We start from the raw sequence: 15,462 nt of genomic DNA on the forward strand, positions 1-15,462 counted from the left end.
TTTTTCTTTTCTTTTTTCCTGACATAACAAGTAGGTGAGGAGTCACGAGATCTCCATTTCCTAATCTTGACAGCGTGTTAGCAGCAATACCCTCCTGAGCGCTGTGAAATGCGGGCAGCGAATGCTCTGGCTCGTCTGCTCTGTGCCGGCGGTTGTACGGACTAGCTCCAGTGAGGGGCGCCCCCGCCCGGGTGGGGGCCCAGGCCTGCTCTGTCTGCTCCCTGCGTGCCCGATCGTTCTTGGGGCCTACTCTCTCGAGCCACTTCTGCAGGGTGATGGCGCCCTGCCTCCTGGACGCACTCGCCTCCCGCCTCCCCTCCTTCCTGCAGGATCGCGTGGATCCGGCTGCCCCTCCTGGTCCTGAAGCCGAGCTGGCGTGAGCAGGACTCTGGATTTATCCGGCCTGCTTAATTCAGACAGGGCTTGGCGGGGGCGACTCTGGGGCCGGCTGTTTTTGCCGCTTCATGGCTTTTGTCAGGAAGTGTTAGTCTGACTTGCCTGCTTTTTAAAAGTACCTCAAGGATTTCTCCTGAATTCTCTTATTTTGGGGTCCCATATCCCGAAGGGTATTGATGGCTTTGCTGTTTTGTTGAAGAAGCTTCTCTAAGCACTCTGCAGGATGGCTGAGCTCAGTGGGTGGAACCACTGATGGACTCACACAGTCCAGGATTGGCCAGGAGGGAAGGGACTTGCCCACAGGTGTGCTGCCAGGTGTAGGGGTGAGACCAGGTGTGCTGCCAGGTGTAGGGGTGAGACCAGGTGTGCTGCCAGGTGTAGGGGTGAGACCAGGTGTGCTGCCAGGTGTAGGGGTGAGACCAGGTGTGCTGCCAGGTGTAGGGGTGAGACCAGGTGTGCTGCCAGGTGTAGGGGTGAGACCAGGTGTGCTGCCAGGTGTAGGAGTGAGACCAGGTGTGCTGCCAGGTGTAGGGGTGAGACCAGGTGTGCTGCCAGGTGTAGGGGTGAGACCAGGTGTGCTGCCAGGTGTAGGGGTGAGACCAGGTGTGCTGCCAGGTGTAGGGATGAGACCAGGTGTGCTGCCAGGTGTAGGGATGAGACCAGGTGTGCTGCCAGGTGTAGGGGTGAGACCAGGTGTGCTGCCAGGTGTAGGGGTGAGACCAGGTGTGCTGCCAGGTGTAGGGGTGAGACCAGGGGTCTTGACTTTCCGTCTGGTGTTCTCTCTCCTGCATTATGTTACCTCTAAGGCATACTTCCCTTTGTTGTCATGTAAACATAATTTATCATCCTAATCAGCTGATAAATACCCACAATGCTCTAAAAAAAGACTTCTTTGCCATTAACATAAATCTCAAGAGGTAGATACACTGTGTGTAAGCCAGTTTCCTTTCATTGCAAGTCTTATTAGTTATTACGTCATTTCAGGGATTTCTTAGACATTGTCTTTTTTTTCTTTAATGCTTTGGATGAAAACCAACATTTATTTTATAATCTCTCAGATGAACGTGATCTGGGCCAGCCCAGTAGCAGTATGGTGTTTTCTGTTTTTCCTCAGGGTTGCTCAAAGTCAGATTTGGATCCCAGACACAGAGACACAGACTGGAAAGTGATCAGAGAGCAACCGGGGGTAGTCAGTGTAGCCCCCACGCTCCAAACTTACTCAGCCAGGCTGGGGGGCTGACAGGGCCTTGCTCCAGTGCTAGGGCCCAAGGGACAGCCCCAGAGCTCTCCTCAGATGGCCCAGGGACGGCCAGGAGAATGAAAACTGAACTCTTTCTGGGCTTCGGGGACCTGTGGGGGCCCCAGAGAGGCAGGCTTCATCAGGCTGTTGAGGAAGGACCATCCTGAATGAGAGCCCGAGGCCTTCAGCACTGCCTGTGTGGGTGCTCGCTCTCTGGAATCCAGTTCAGTTTTCAGGAGGGTTGTAGGTGGCCATGGGTATCCAGGTGTTCAGTAACTGAGCCAGGTAAGGTGTAAGGCTTCCCATCTCCGGAGAGCAGGGATCCGCCTTCCCTGGTGCCGAGTGCTGGGCCAGGCGCAGGGTGACGCCCGGTCACCTCGGCTGCTCGAGGGGAGGAGGGGTGTGAGCCGAAAGGGTGGGTACTGGCCAGGCGCTCACCCGTCTCAAAGACAGCTTTTACACAGACGAGGTAGATCCGGATGGAAAGGAGGAGGAGTGGAGAGATTTCAGCCACGAGTAGTTAGTTTCCTAGTAAAATCTTTTCCCCATTTTCTTCGTGAACACAAAGGTGACGAGACCCCTTTTCAGCACCGCAAGGCGCCCAGGGATTTCTCCTGACTCCGAGAGCCTGCGGCAGGCCCAGCCTTGCCGGTGCGCCTAAGCCAACACCCGCCGCGCCTGCGTGTGCCATCCGGACACGACGAGGGCGAGGCTGTCGCGGCTGCCTACCGACCAGCACCCACGGGCGTGCCTCAGAGCAAGCGCCCCCATTTCCAACCACACGCTAGCTTAGGAAGAGGAAATAAAACGGTTAACTGTACCACGGTGGATACTCTTGGCCTTACCATTGGAGAAGGAAATACGCTTTCACACAGTACATGTTCTGCGCTCCTGCAGCGCGTAACTCAGAGTCTGTGGGTACAGCCACGCCCGCAGCTTGGGCGGAGGAGTCATTCGGGATGTTTGCGTGATTGTCACGACTGGATACAGACGTGCCTGCATCGGAAGGACGTGCCATAGCCTAGAGCTTGGCGTCCCGCTCTGCAGAATAGGAAAATCGTATCTCCTATCGCTCGCTTCATTGTGATGAACGGGAAACAATTTTAACCGATTATCATCATCTGGACAGCGTACCGACCTTAACGGCACGTGAAAATGGACAGCCGATTTAAAGGTTTGTATCACTCTGGCCGACTGCCAAACTGACCTTTGCCTGGTGGTGTTTGTTAACTCGGTGATTAGATCAAAGTCTCTGATGTGCCGTGTCACCAAAGCAGCCAGCAGGCTGGGGCATGACGGACCCACCCGTGTGTGTTGGCCGCGGCGCGGCAGCTGGTTCTGTGCCCAGGTGTGTGATCGTGCTGCTGATCCCAGGAACCGGGGCAGGCCTTGCCGTGAGTGAGCAGAGGTTGAGTGGGTTTTCCCGTCCCGAAGCTCCCTGGTTGTGCCTGAGACCCAGACTCGGCAGGTGTCGCTCAGCACCTGCCGTGGGGGTGGAGGTGCCACACAGAACGTGTGTTTTTCTGAGCGCAGCGGCAGAGCAGCAGCAGAGCGCTCTCCAGGAAGTGATGACTCACTCTGAGGACAACTGCCAAACGAAGACTCTTCAGACGCAGACTGAACAGACAAGGGCGCTTTGACCTTCATCCTCCCTGGGACGGGGTGTTTTGAATTTACCTTCTAAGAAGCCCCGAGGAGCTGTGAATACCCTGGAGATGGCTCGTCAGAGCCATAGTGAGTGAGCCGTCCTGTCACTCACTCAGCGAAGGTCCCTGCAGAGAGGGCGTGTTAGCATCTGGCTCCTCCGTGTTGGGGGAGGACCGTCACCTCCAAGCCTTCTGACCCCAAATTCTGTGCTGTTCCTGCTTCTCAGCCCCTTGTCCTTTGTATCCCATGGCCTGTTTGTTGGCAAAGGTGCCTCACGAGCCTGGAATTTAAACTGCAGTGAATTTTGTTTGGGGGGATCATCTTTACCAGTTTTAACGGCAGAAACATTTCCCGTTTTCTTAATTTCTTCTCATTTTTAAATTCTGGCACTTTCCCCTCATATCCTGACTAGCCGGATGACTTCGGGGGTGGAGAGTGCACCTTGGTATCTGCTCATCTTTTACTCCTCTCCCCCCACCAAGAGCCCCCCCCTCCCCTGGCTTCTTGCTTGGGTTGAAGACTTGATTTCTTGGTGCTGTTATGACCGGGCCATAGAACATAAGCTTAGGGCCCCGTTGCGTTCCTGGGTTCCCTCCATAACCTCTTTGCCAAGCGGGGGCTTAGCTCTGAGCAGAAAGCAGAAGCCTTTGTCTCGGAGACGATGCTTTCTACTCTGGTCCCGGATTGGCCTCTCGGTAATGCCGACTTCATGACAGTCTGTGACCTTGGGTACGGCACCGGGTACCCTGTAGACACGTGCTGAACAGCGTTTGTCACTTAGAACTTGGTGACTGCCATCCGTTTTGTTCAAGCCACACGAGGGCTTTTTCTATAACTGGGCCTCACACGTTGATCCCCGTTGTATCTGGTGAGACGGGGGAGGCAGCGCTGTGCCCAGGAGAACAGGGTGTCCGAGGAGCACTCCGGAGAGTCAGGCTCCTCTCTCCCCTCCGCCCCTCCCTGGCCGCGCTGCTCTGAACGAACGTCGTGCAAACTTAGCGCCCCGGTTCCTCGTCCCAAATGGGGTGATAACGCTGGTCCTGGCTGCTGCGCAGGGTTGCTTAGACTTGCCTCAGGTGCGCTCACCTGGGCAAAGGGGTTTTGCATGTTGTGAGATGCTCTACAGAGGTAGTGGGGAGGTTCGCGCCGCTTCTTCTTGGGGTTCAGTGAGTGATACGTTAAGGCTTTGGAGCATAAATGGGGGTCAGGCCTGATGGCTTTGCGTATTACTTTCTCTCCGAAGTTGGTAGCGTCCCTGCGTGGTTTTCCACGTCCACTCAAGTCTGTCTCCTAACCAGCATTTTATCGGCGTGGCCCACAGTGATGATCCCGGGAGCTGCTGGCTGTGTGTCAGGCTGGGTACCGGGGCTGCGTCTGCCACCCTTGAGAGCTGAGTGCCGGGGGCCGGGGGCCGGGGGCCGGGGCTGTGCAGCGGGCAGCCCAGCAGTGAACATCGTCGGGGCAGCAGGATTTGTGTCCTCCCAGAGCCTGGAAGCCCGTCTCCTTCAGGATGTCCTTTCAAAGAGGAATCGAAGGTTAGCCTCTGCCGAAGCCCCAGTGCAGGTGGGGAACCTGTTTTCCGTTGTCTGCCCCATGGCTTCTAGCGCGTTGCCCCGTTTCTGCCCGTGTGCCGGCTCGTTCCTCCCTCCAGCGCGAGAGGCTGTCGGGGGCCCTGCAGCGGCGGGGCCCTCTGCAGCGCAGGTGCCGGTCCTGCCTTCACGCCCCCTTCCTGGCCGCCATGGTGTCACCAGAAATGCATACGGTTCCCCGCTGGTCCGTGTGCCGGGCACGCCTTTGGTTTCAGGTGCTAAGAGGGGGAAGGAGGCAGCTCCGACCCCGCATCCTGTCTCCGTTGTGCCGACTGAAACGCGTTCTAAACCCGGGGCCACAGGAGTGTTTGAAACACTCCACACCTGACTGTTGAGTCAGGGGCACCGACCGCTTTTTCCTTAGATTGGCGAAGAAAAGCATGACAGCAGCCGACACGTAGCTGTCTGGTGTGAATGCCCTGTCTTGAACTATAAATATACAGGTCATGTAACAGAGCTGCATCTTATCAGTCATGTTGCATAATAAGGCTGCGTCTGATTGGTTACTTCTTCGTACCAGAAGTCCTTACGTACAACAATAGGCACCTGATTTTTAAAAAAGTCACTCTGGAGCAAAAAGGGTAGGTAATTACTACTACTATTATTTTTTTTAATAAATCAATCAAAATTATATCTATTTTTTGGTCAGATCAGTAAAAAATATATATTTTTTGGTGTGACACACTTTCACTTTTGGAAGACAGTCACCGTATAGATTTAATCCAATCCTCCCAGAGGTGCTTTCCTCAGGAGAGCAGACCAGTTTGGGGGACGAGGTCTGTCCAGCCCCTTGACAAATGCCAGCCCCCGTTTATCAAGCCCCTGTCCTGGAGGGGAGGTCAGGTCACACACTGAGCCGGAGGGCCGCGGAAGAGGCTGGGCAGCCGCCAAGGAAGGACGAGGAGGAGGCAACGGGAAGCACGAATGAAGGAGGGACCGTGGGCCTCTTGTAGGGCACCAAAGTCTCAGAAGAAAGCAGAACGAAGAGTGGAAGTGAGGAGGATTTAACGGTGATGGCGATGCTGAGAACTGTATTTGCTGAGTGTTATGCATTCATTTTTGCCCTTGGCCGAGGCGAGGTTCATGCCCGAGCCCTCCTGGTCTGCAGCCTTCCCGGAGAAGAGGGGCAGCGTGGGGCAGGCTGGGTGCGGCACCCCGTCCCCGATGCGCTTCCAAGGAGCAAACCCGTGATATTAAAATGGAGACACAGTTATTTCCTAGATAACGTGCCACTGATAACATCACAGTTGGGAGAACTGGAAAGAGAGTGGGAATCACTCCTACCCACTCGTGTAATAAACAAGTGGGACTATTGATTCCTGAATTGATGATTAAGGAGCTTGGCCTAAAATATTTCAAATTTCCACATTTAGTTTTAATAGTTGACCCATTGCAAGTTGAACATGCTATTATTAAAGTGGTAAGAAGAGTCCCAGGTGGACATAAGCTTCTGGATTTTTAAGTTCCTGGGGTGTTATCTATGTGTGTCTAATGTAAGTGTTGTAGGAGTTTTTCATTGAGGGAGGAATAGCTGGGAAAACGGTAGTCCAGTGGGATATTAGAGCCTCAGATGGTTAGCATTAATCCAAAAAGTCAAGCTGTCAAGGGTGGTCGCAGGAGAGAGTCTGGAGACCGGGTGTCAGGGACAAGCCGTATACAGAGCAGGTGGGGACCGAGTGGGATGGAGCCTATCCCCGGGCCACCTTGGGGGCTCGCAGGAGTAGGGGCTGCTGGGGACGCCCAGCCCTCCTTGAGGGCCCGTAGGAGACCCCCCGGCCTCTGCTGGGCTGCACCTCTTAAACCCGGCAACTCTGACCGCCGTGGCGCCTGAGGCTCTGGGGAAGTTCCTGCTTAGGGAGCTGTGAGCCCCGCGTTTGTTTTCCTGGTCACGGGGTCAGTCATTTTTCAATCCGGCTGCCTCGGGACTGACAGTTAGTTCCTGGCACAAGCAAAATGTCACGTTAAGAAAATACATGTACTCGTTTCTTAACCTCCGCGTTACTCTGAAAATCCACCCCGCAGCGCGGGGAACCCCAGCTTGGCCAGAGGGTTTTGTGAGGTTGGGCCTAGCTCGCTTTGGAAACCTTTCGAACTGGGGTCGCGGAACCCTGTTTCAGGTGGGACACGGAGCCCTGACGGGCGAAGCAGCTCCTTCGGGCCAGATTTTGAGATTAAAATCAACGGATTTAAAGTAATTTGGTACGGGATGGGGGTGGGGGGCATGTCTCCAGGCTGTCCAACTGGAAATTTAAGCGTTTTGTTTTGTTCTCTAGGGTTTACTTCTGTTACTCTTGGGGCAGTTAGATATCTCTCCTTCAAAGCAGATACTGCCCCCAGGCCTGGTCACGGGTCTCAGTGGGACAGTGACCGCCAGCTTGTGCGGGGCGGTGAGGGTGTCGGGCTGGTTTGTCCGGCTTCTTCAGGCAAATTGAATTGGCTTCTTTCTCGACCCTTTTACTTCCAAGGGAGCTGCAGGCCTGGAACTGGGAACCGGCGCCCGGCCGGCGTATTCCTCTGCTGTGTGCGTGTTTACCCCACTTTTATTTTGGGGGGCTCTGGAGCAGGGGCAGATGAAGAAGAGCCGTTCTGCCCCCAGCTGGCCAGCGCCCCTCAACCACACAGGTGCCCCGGCTAAAACTGGCCACCCTCGCCCGTGCCTCCAAGGCCCAGGGGCTTCCAAAGAAAACTTTTAACCAGACAAGATTCATCTTCTTGAAACGAGTTCTGGTTAATACAGCGGTCTTCCTCTCCCCCTTAAACATTTTTTGAAATTGCAGTGAAATACGCATAATGTAAAATTTACTGTCTTCACAACCATTTTTAAGTGTACAGTTCAGGGCACTTACCATGCACACATGGGCGTTGGGATGCCCGCCGCTGCCCCCCAGCTGCAGACCGGTGCTCGTCCGCGGGAAGGAGCTCGGTGCCCCTCACACACCGCCTCCCTCCCCCACCCCCTCCCCGCGGCCCTGTTTCTGTGAGTTTGCTCCAGCTGCCTTGTCTAAGTGAGACCGTAACGTATTTTGTGTTTTTTTTCCTGTGACTGGCTTATTTCACTTAGTATGATGTCCTCGAGGTCCATCCACATTGTAGCATGTGCCAGAATTTCCTTGATTTTTTAAAAAAATATATTTTATTGATTATGCTATTACAGTTGTCTCAATTTTTTCTCCTTTATCCCCCTGCCTGGTACCCCGCCTTCCCTTCAGCAACCCCCACCCCCTTAGTTCATGTCCATGAGTTGTGCATATAAGTTCCTCGGCTTCACCCTTTCCTATATTTTTAACTTCCCCCTGTCTCTTGTGTTCCTACCAATTATGCTTCTTAGTCCCCGCACCATTTCCCCATTTCTCCCCCTCCCCCTCCCAGCTGATAACCCTCCAAATGATCCCCATACCTATGATTCTGTTCCTGCTCTGGTTGTTTGCTTATTTTTTTTTTCTTTCTTTCTTTTTTTAGATTCAGTTATTGCTAGTTGTGAATTTGTTGCCTTTTTAATGCTCATGGTTTTGATCTTCTTCTTTTTATACATGAGTCCCTTTAGCATTTCATGTAATAATGGCTTGATGATGATGAACTCCTTTAGCTTTACCTTGTCTGGGAAGCACTTTATCTGCCCTTCCATTCTAAAGGATAGCTTTGCTGGAGAGAGTAATACTGGTTGTAGGGCCTTGCCTTCCATCACTGTGAATGCTTCTTGCCAGTCTCTTCTTGCCTGCAAAGTTTCTTTTGAGAAATCAGCTGACAGTCTCATGGGACCACCTTTGTAGGTAACTCTGTTTTTCACTTGCTGCTTTTAAGGTTATCTCTTTATCTTTAACCTTCAGCATTTTAATTATGATGTGTCTTGGTGTGGTCCTCTCTGAGTCCAACTTGTTTGGGACTCTGTGCTTCCTGGACTTGTATGTCTATTTTCTTCACCAGATTAGGGAAGTTTTCTTCCATTATTTTTTCAAAGGAATTTTCAATTTCTTGCTCTTTCTCTTTTCCTCTGGCACCCCTATGATTCATATGCTGGTACATTTAAAGTTGTCTCGTTGTTTTTTTGCATTCTTGTTCCTTTTCCCTGTTCTGGTTGAATGTTTATTTCTTGCTTGTGTTCCAAATTGTTGATTTGAATCCCAGCTCCCTTCCCTGTAGTTTTTTTTTTTTTTTAGTTTCACTTATTGTAACTTTTGTTTCTTCCTTTATGTTGTTGCTGTACTCAGTGAGTTCTCTGAGCATCCTGATCACCAGTGTTTTGAACTCTGCATCTGATAGGTTGGCTATCTCCATTTTGTTTAGTTCTATTTCTGGGGTTTTTTCCTGTTTCTTCATTTGGGCCATATTACTTTGTTTCCTCAATCTGGCAGCCTCCCTGTGTTTGTTTCTGTGTATTAGGTAGAGCTGCTTTGACTCCCTGTCTTAGTAGCATGGCCTATTGTTGAAAAGGCACCTGTAAATTTTGGGGGTTGGAGCCTTAGGTAATCTCTAGGGTGGGGTTACTTGCCCCATTTCCAGTCATCTCACCCACTCCCCGTATGCAACTGGCACTATCCAGTTGTAGCCCTGGTGCTGAATCCCAGAGTGGTTGGGTTTGCGTATGTTTTAAGACCATGTGGGCCCTTTAAACTGAGTTTCCTGATAATTTGGCAGCTTCTTCCACAGCCCCAACCCCCACTTGTTTTTACAATCAGAAGTTATGGGGACTTATCTTCCTGGTGCTGGGACCCTGGGCTGTGTGGTCTGGCCTGGAGCTGGGATCACTCCCTACCAGGGTATCCCTCCCAATTTTTGTCCACCGCACATGAATGGGGGACAGTCCGTTCTACCAGCCCCTGTCTGCACCACACACCACCTCTGCTTGTCTCTGTGTCTCTGCCCCTCCTACCCGTCTGGATGAATGTGGCTTCCTTAAATCCTTGGTTGTTGGACTTCCATACAGTTCAGTTTTCTGACAGTTCTGGGTGTTACTGGTTTTGAGATTTAGTTGTCATTTTTTTTGTGGTTGTATGAGGAGGTGACGCGTGTCTGCCTACACCTCCATCTTGACTGGAAGTCCTCCTTCCTTTGTAAGGCTGACTAATATTCCATTGTGTGCGTATACCATGTTTTATTCATTCTTTTTTCGATGGGAATAATGCTGCTGTGAGCCTGGGTGTGTGGATATCTCTTCAAGACCTTGCTGTCAATTCAACTTTTTTGGATACATACCTAGAAGTAGAATTGTTAGATCATACAGTAGTTCTGTTTTTAATTTTTTGAAGGATCAGTACACTGTTCTTTAGTGGCTGCGTGATTTTGCATTCCCATGACCAGTGCATGTGGGCCCCGGTTTCTCCACATCTTCACCAATGCATGTTTTTTTTCCTGCTTTTTGATAGTAGCTGTTCTAACAGGTGGGAGGTGGTAGTATTCTCCCTTTTAACAAATTCTTAGTGCTCAGCTAAGGTAGCCTCAGGGTGTAGATGCTGGGGACACGAGAGTATTGCCGTTGGGGCCATGACACTGTCATTTGTTAGGAATTATGAACAGATTTTCTGCTTCTAAATGGAAGTATTTTCAGATTTGCAACTAAGTTATGCAAGGGAGGGGATAGGTAAAGATGTCATAGCAATATCTAATTATTTATGATAGGAAAATAATTCAGGCCAACTCCCGTGTCATGCACAAAGCAAAGATCGCAAGAGTGGAAATCGGGAAACCTGAGTCTGGGCTCCGTCCGCCTCTGCCGTGGAGGAAGTCTGCCTAAGTCGCTTCTCATTTCTGGGCTTTATTTCTTTAAAACCAGAGTGTCAGACCATCAGCTCAGTCAGGATTCTGCCAGCTTCCAAATTCTCGGATTCTGCATGATAACCTTGCGTTTGCTCATTGACAAGGGGGACGGATGCTTTGTTCTTGGGGACAAGAGAACAGAGGAGCATTGAGTTTAAATTATTGAAGACGCCCGTTCAGTCGCTCAGAGTTCAGGAGTGCGGCCTTTATCTTCGGGTGGTTGGAGCTAGAATTGCACCTCCAGGTCATCCTGGCCAACGTCCTCGTTTTACAGATGAGAAGCCGGGGAGGCAGAGATGGGGTCCTCCCGTCCAGTTCTGAGCTTGCTCTTTCTCGTGAATGAAAAATGTTTGTTGGCAGGTCCTGAGGTCTTCTCGGGAGCGGTGTTAGCAGCAGCAGTGGCACTGGGGTGGGTTCAGGCCGTCCCTGCTAGGGAAAGGGTCACATGCCACTTAGTGATGAGTGCAGAGGCTTCATCCTTGGCTTCAAGGAGAATCCAGCTTCACCAATGGACAGGAAACCCACATGGCAAAACAGACGCATCAGAGCAAGGAAGTTCGCAGAACCAAACTGGGACTGGAGGCTAGTCGGGCACAGGGGTGGTGGCTGCAGGAATCATTGTAAGGGACCTGAGGTGGACGGGGTCAGGGTGTCCCACCTGCGCCATGGGTAGGTCAGCGCCTTGGAGAATCGAGGCCCACGGACTGGGAGAAAGGGCCAGGTCTCGGGGTCCATGGATTGAAAGTCACATTGTGTAAGCCGTTCCTACTCAGGTATTTGAACCACATGGTCCCACAAGTTCACCAAAGAGCTGTGTGTGCAGAGAGGCAGGGAGACGAGGGTGTGGACCAGGCCCCTGGTGTAAGGCTGCTGGAGCTGGGAGGATGGGACCCAGAGCGGAAGGACCGGTCAGCGCAGCCCCATTCTTGGGAGGCGGTGGGTGCGGTGGCCCAGTGAAGCTGAGTGAGGAGGAGGAGGGCACAGAGACAGGTTGCCGTGTCAGACCTCAGTGCCCTGGGCCCATCAGGACAGGTGACAGGGCACTGCCATGGGACTGGAGGTGGGGCTGTGGATCAGCACCGGGGTGGTGGGCGGAGCCAGAGCACAGTGCCAGCCCCGCCCCCACTGCTCTGTGCCTGGGTGTCTCCTGCATTGTCCCTTTGCTCCCATTTCTTCTGTCACTCACCTTTCAGTCTGCACTGTCACACACAGCTGCCACTTGGTCTTGCTGCCTTCAGTTTCTTTTCTTGTCAGCTGTCTGTACTTCTACCATGGCGCTATTTCCAAATCGCGGTCTGAAGCACCCGTGTGTTATTCCCGCAACTCCTGTGGCTTCACGTTGCTACCTGGCAACATCCGAATCTCCTGGCGTGGTTCCTACACTCCCCCCGCCGTTCCCTGGTGCAGAGACAGCCATGCCTGTGTCTTCACATGTCTTCACACACCCCTCTCCTCCTGCAGGACCCTCGTCCACGGTCCCACCTGAGGGCGCGCCAGCCCCCTCCCAGCCCCATGACCCGCCTCTGTGGTGCACCCCCCAATGTCCTGTCCCGGCTCCCTCAGCGCGCACTTAAACTATAGGGACACCCACAGTGACGCTGACCGTGTTTTAGGGACCCGTGCTTCACTACTCCCTGCTGCATGAGCCTGCTAGTCCTTTCAGTGGGTTGGGACCGTGTCTCCTTTGTCCCGTATCAGGGTCCCCAGCACCAGGCCCTTTGTAGAATAGGTGCCTTGCACATTGGCTAAGGGGACTTCAGCCGATTATCTGGGCAGAGAAACCAAAGCTGAGCCCAGATGGCCCCAGGAGTGTGGAAGAGAGTCACGTGGGCAGGCAAGGACCAGGGTGGGATTGGTCAAAATAATAATCCCTTTTTTTCTTGTCCAGTAAACATAGTAATTTTTTTCCAACTGATTTGGCATGTGGGGGATACTAAGAGGTCTCAGATACAGTCTTGCTCAAGAATCTTGAGATTTAGTCGGCCAAACCTGCACGTAGACCCAGAGCACGTGCGGGCGGCAGGGCCGCGAGGGCGCCTTGGACAAGGAGTGTTGTCCTCCGCAAGGAAGGGCCTCGTGCTGATGGCGGTTAGGCCTCTTGCGTCTCCACAGTGGGGGCTGGTGGTCTCGCTGTTTGGGGTGAAGGTGGGCTGGGGGGGGCGATTAGAGACCATGCCAGGGAACCTAATGAACATGTGATCCATGCTTTGAAATGAGGATTCCATTTTGACTGGCTCTGCGTGGCTGGCCTGCCCCGAATAACTGATCGCTTGTGTGCATTTTGCTGTCTCTGTTCTAGGCGGACACCATGAACTACGTCGGGCAGTTGGCGGGCCAGGTGTTTGTCACCGTGAAGGAGCTCTATAAGGGACTGAACCCTGCCACCCTGTCGGGATGCATCGATATCATCGTTGTCCGCCAGCCCAACGGGAGCCTGCAGTGCTCCCCGTTCCACGTCCGCTTCGGGAAGATGGGGGTCCTGCGCTCCCGAGAGAAAGTGGTGAGAGCCCGGGACCTGGGTCCCGGGGGGCTTCTCTCCGCAGAGAAAGTGACTGTAGCTCTGTGTCTTCACGTCTCCAGAGCTTGTCGTGGGCCCAGATGTTTAGCTCTCTGTTGGAAAGGGCTGTTCACCGAATCGACAGTTCATTCGAATGGTTCTGGTTACCACGGCTGTGAAAATCAGTCCCAGATTGCCTGACACGGACCAGCTGTTCATTAAGCTCCTGGGCCCTGTGGTCAGGAATCCAGGCCGAGCATGGTAGGGCTGTCTGCCTCCACTGTCGCCACCTGGGCCTCAGCTGGAGGACTCAGAGCCGGGGGCTGCAACCCTCTGAGTATGTTCCCGCTCACACATGACGGTGGCCCGTAGCTGGCCTCTCGGGAGGCTGTGGGCCTCTCCACGTGGCCTGGGCATCCTCACAACATGGTGGCTGGCCACAAGGGCAGACGCCTCCAGAGAGAGAGAGAGAGAACCAGCTGAGCGGATGCTGCAGTTTTTTCTGACCTCGCCCCTGAAGTCCCACGTGTCATTCTCTTGTGTTCTGCTCGTGCAGCTAGTCACAAGCCTGTCCGGGCTCAAGGTGGGGGTGGGGTGGGGTGGGGGCTCGACTCCATTTCCTGATGGGGAAGCGCAGGTAGGACTGGACTGGCCGGTCGGGACTGGGAACGGTGGGATGTTTGCAGCACGTATGTGATTCAGGAGCGGGTATCCTGTGGGGGTGTGGCCGTCCCCGTGAGGTTCGTTTCCTGCCGTGGAGACACCTGTTTTCCTTTCAGGTTGACATAGAAATCAACGGGGAATCTGTGGATTTGCACATGAAATTGGGAGATAATGGAGAAGCATTTTTTGTTCAGGAGACGGATAATGATCAGGTAAGGCCGGCCGGCGGTCGGGTTCCTTCCTGGCTCTGAGCTTTGAGCAGTGCTTATCTGGGGGACAGCGGACGTGTCGCGGGGAGGACGTTGACGCCTGGCTGTGCGGACAGACGATGGCTGCAGGGAGAGCGGGCGCCGGGCTGACCTGGGGACCTGGCCAGACAGGCTGCCGGGTGCTGGGTGCGCACGGGACGCAGCCGTCCTGGCTGCTGGCATTTGCTCCCTGTTTGCGGGGAGACAGAAGGACCGAATCGCCGTGGCCTGAGCCCTTGTCCAGAGCATGCGGATTCTGCTGCTGTCAGGTCTCAGGTGGCTGAGCGTTGGAATTTTTATTTAGTGAGTGACCAGATTACTTTTTTTTTTAATGTTAAACTTTCTAACAGCGTTGAGATAATTCTCGTACCCTAAATTTATCCATTTCAAGTGTGCCATTCAGTGGTTCTTAGTATTTTCACTGATGTGTGCAGCTGTTGCCACTGTTAATTTTCGGTCATTCGTCACCTCAAGAAGAAACGTTGTCCCCTGGAGCTGTCACCGCCCCATCTGCACCCCTGACCCCACCTCCCGGAGCCCTGGGCAGCCCTGGCCCGCTTTCTGCCTCAGTGGGTTCCCCTCTTCTGAGATCTCCCACAAACGGGCTCCTGTCATACGCGGTCCTGTGTGCCTGTCTGCTGTCACTTACCATCGCGTCCTCAAGGCCATCCGCGTCCCAGCACAAGGCCATCTGTGTTCCAGCGGGTGTCGGTACTTCGTTCGCTTGTCTGGTGGGCGGTGGCCCCCTGTGTCCAGACACTGCGCTCATGTCTCCTCTCACGTGCGGAGGGCCACGAGGGTTGTTCTCGCCTTGTGGCTGCTGCGGAGGGTGCTGCCGAGAACACCTGTGTGCCGGTCCCCACCTGGGCGGTGCTTTCCTCTCTCTTGGGTGTGCACCTGGGGGCGGGGTTGCTGGGTCCGATGGTCACTCGGCGCTTAACACTGGAGGAGCTGCCAGTCTGTTGTGCAGAACGCTGCGCCGCTCACGTGCTCAGCAGCAGCACGTCACGGTCAGACGCTCATGGTCTGACGTGGTGGCTGTCGCCGTCCCAGAGCGTGGGAGGTGGCGGCCCGTTGTGGTTTTGAGTTACCTTCATTTCCCTGATGACCAAGGATGTTGAGCTTCTTTCCAAGTGCTTATCGGCCAATGATGTATCTTCTTTGGAGAAACGTTTATTCAGGTCCTTCGCTCATTTCTTAATTGGGTTATTTGTCTTCTTCTTATTGGGTTGTAGGCATTTGTCATATATTCTAGATACAAGTCCCTTGTCAGATATGTGACTTCTAGATATGTTCTTCTGTTATCTGTCTTCACTTTCTTGACGGTGTCCTTCGAAGCACAGAGTTTTACACTTGGATGTCGTCCGATGCATCCACTTCTCCTCTTGTTGCCTGTGCTTTTGGTGTCATGTCTGAGAATCCTTTGCC

General features: G+C 53.3%; 1 protein-coding gene across 5 annotated transcripts in view; it reads left to right on the forward strand.

Moving 5' to 3' along the window:
* Positions 1-15,462, forward strand: part of LPIN1 (lipin 1) — a 102,031-nt gene that overhangs the window by 39,915 nt on the left and 46,654 nt on the right. For all 5 annotated transcript variants that reach the window (XM_090280924.1, XM_090280928.1, XM_090280927.1 and 2 more), the window contains exons 2-3: positions 12,926-13,126; positions 13,903-13,998. In XM_090280924.1, coding sequence (XP_090137050.1) covers positions 12,926-13,126; positions 13,903-13,998 — 297 coding nt within the window. The remainder of the gene's footprint in view (positions 1-12,925; positions 13,127-13,902; positions 13,999-15,462) is intronic.

Source organism: Furipterus horrens, unplaced genomic scaffold (assembly GCF_987537825.1).
Source record: "Furipterus horrens unplaced genomic scaffold, mFurHor1.1.pri manual_scaffold_6, whole genome shotgun sequence".
In the NCBI taxonomy this organism is placed as follows: domain Eukaryota; kingdom Metazoa; phylum Chordata; class Mammalia; order Chiroptera; family Furipteridae; genus Furipterus; species Furipterus horrens.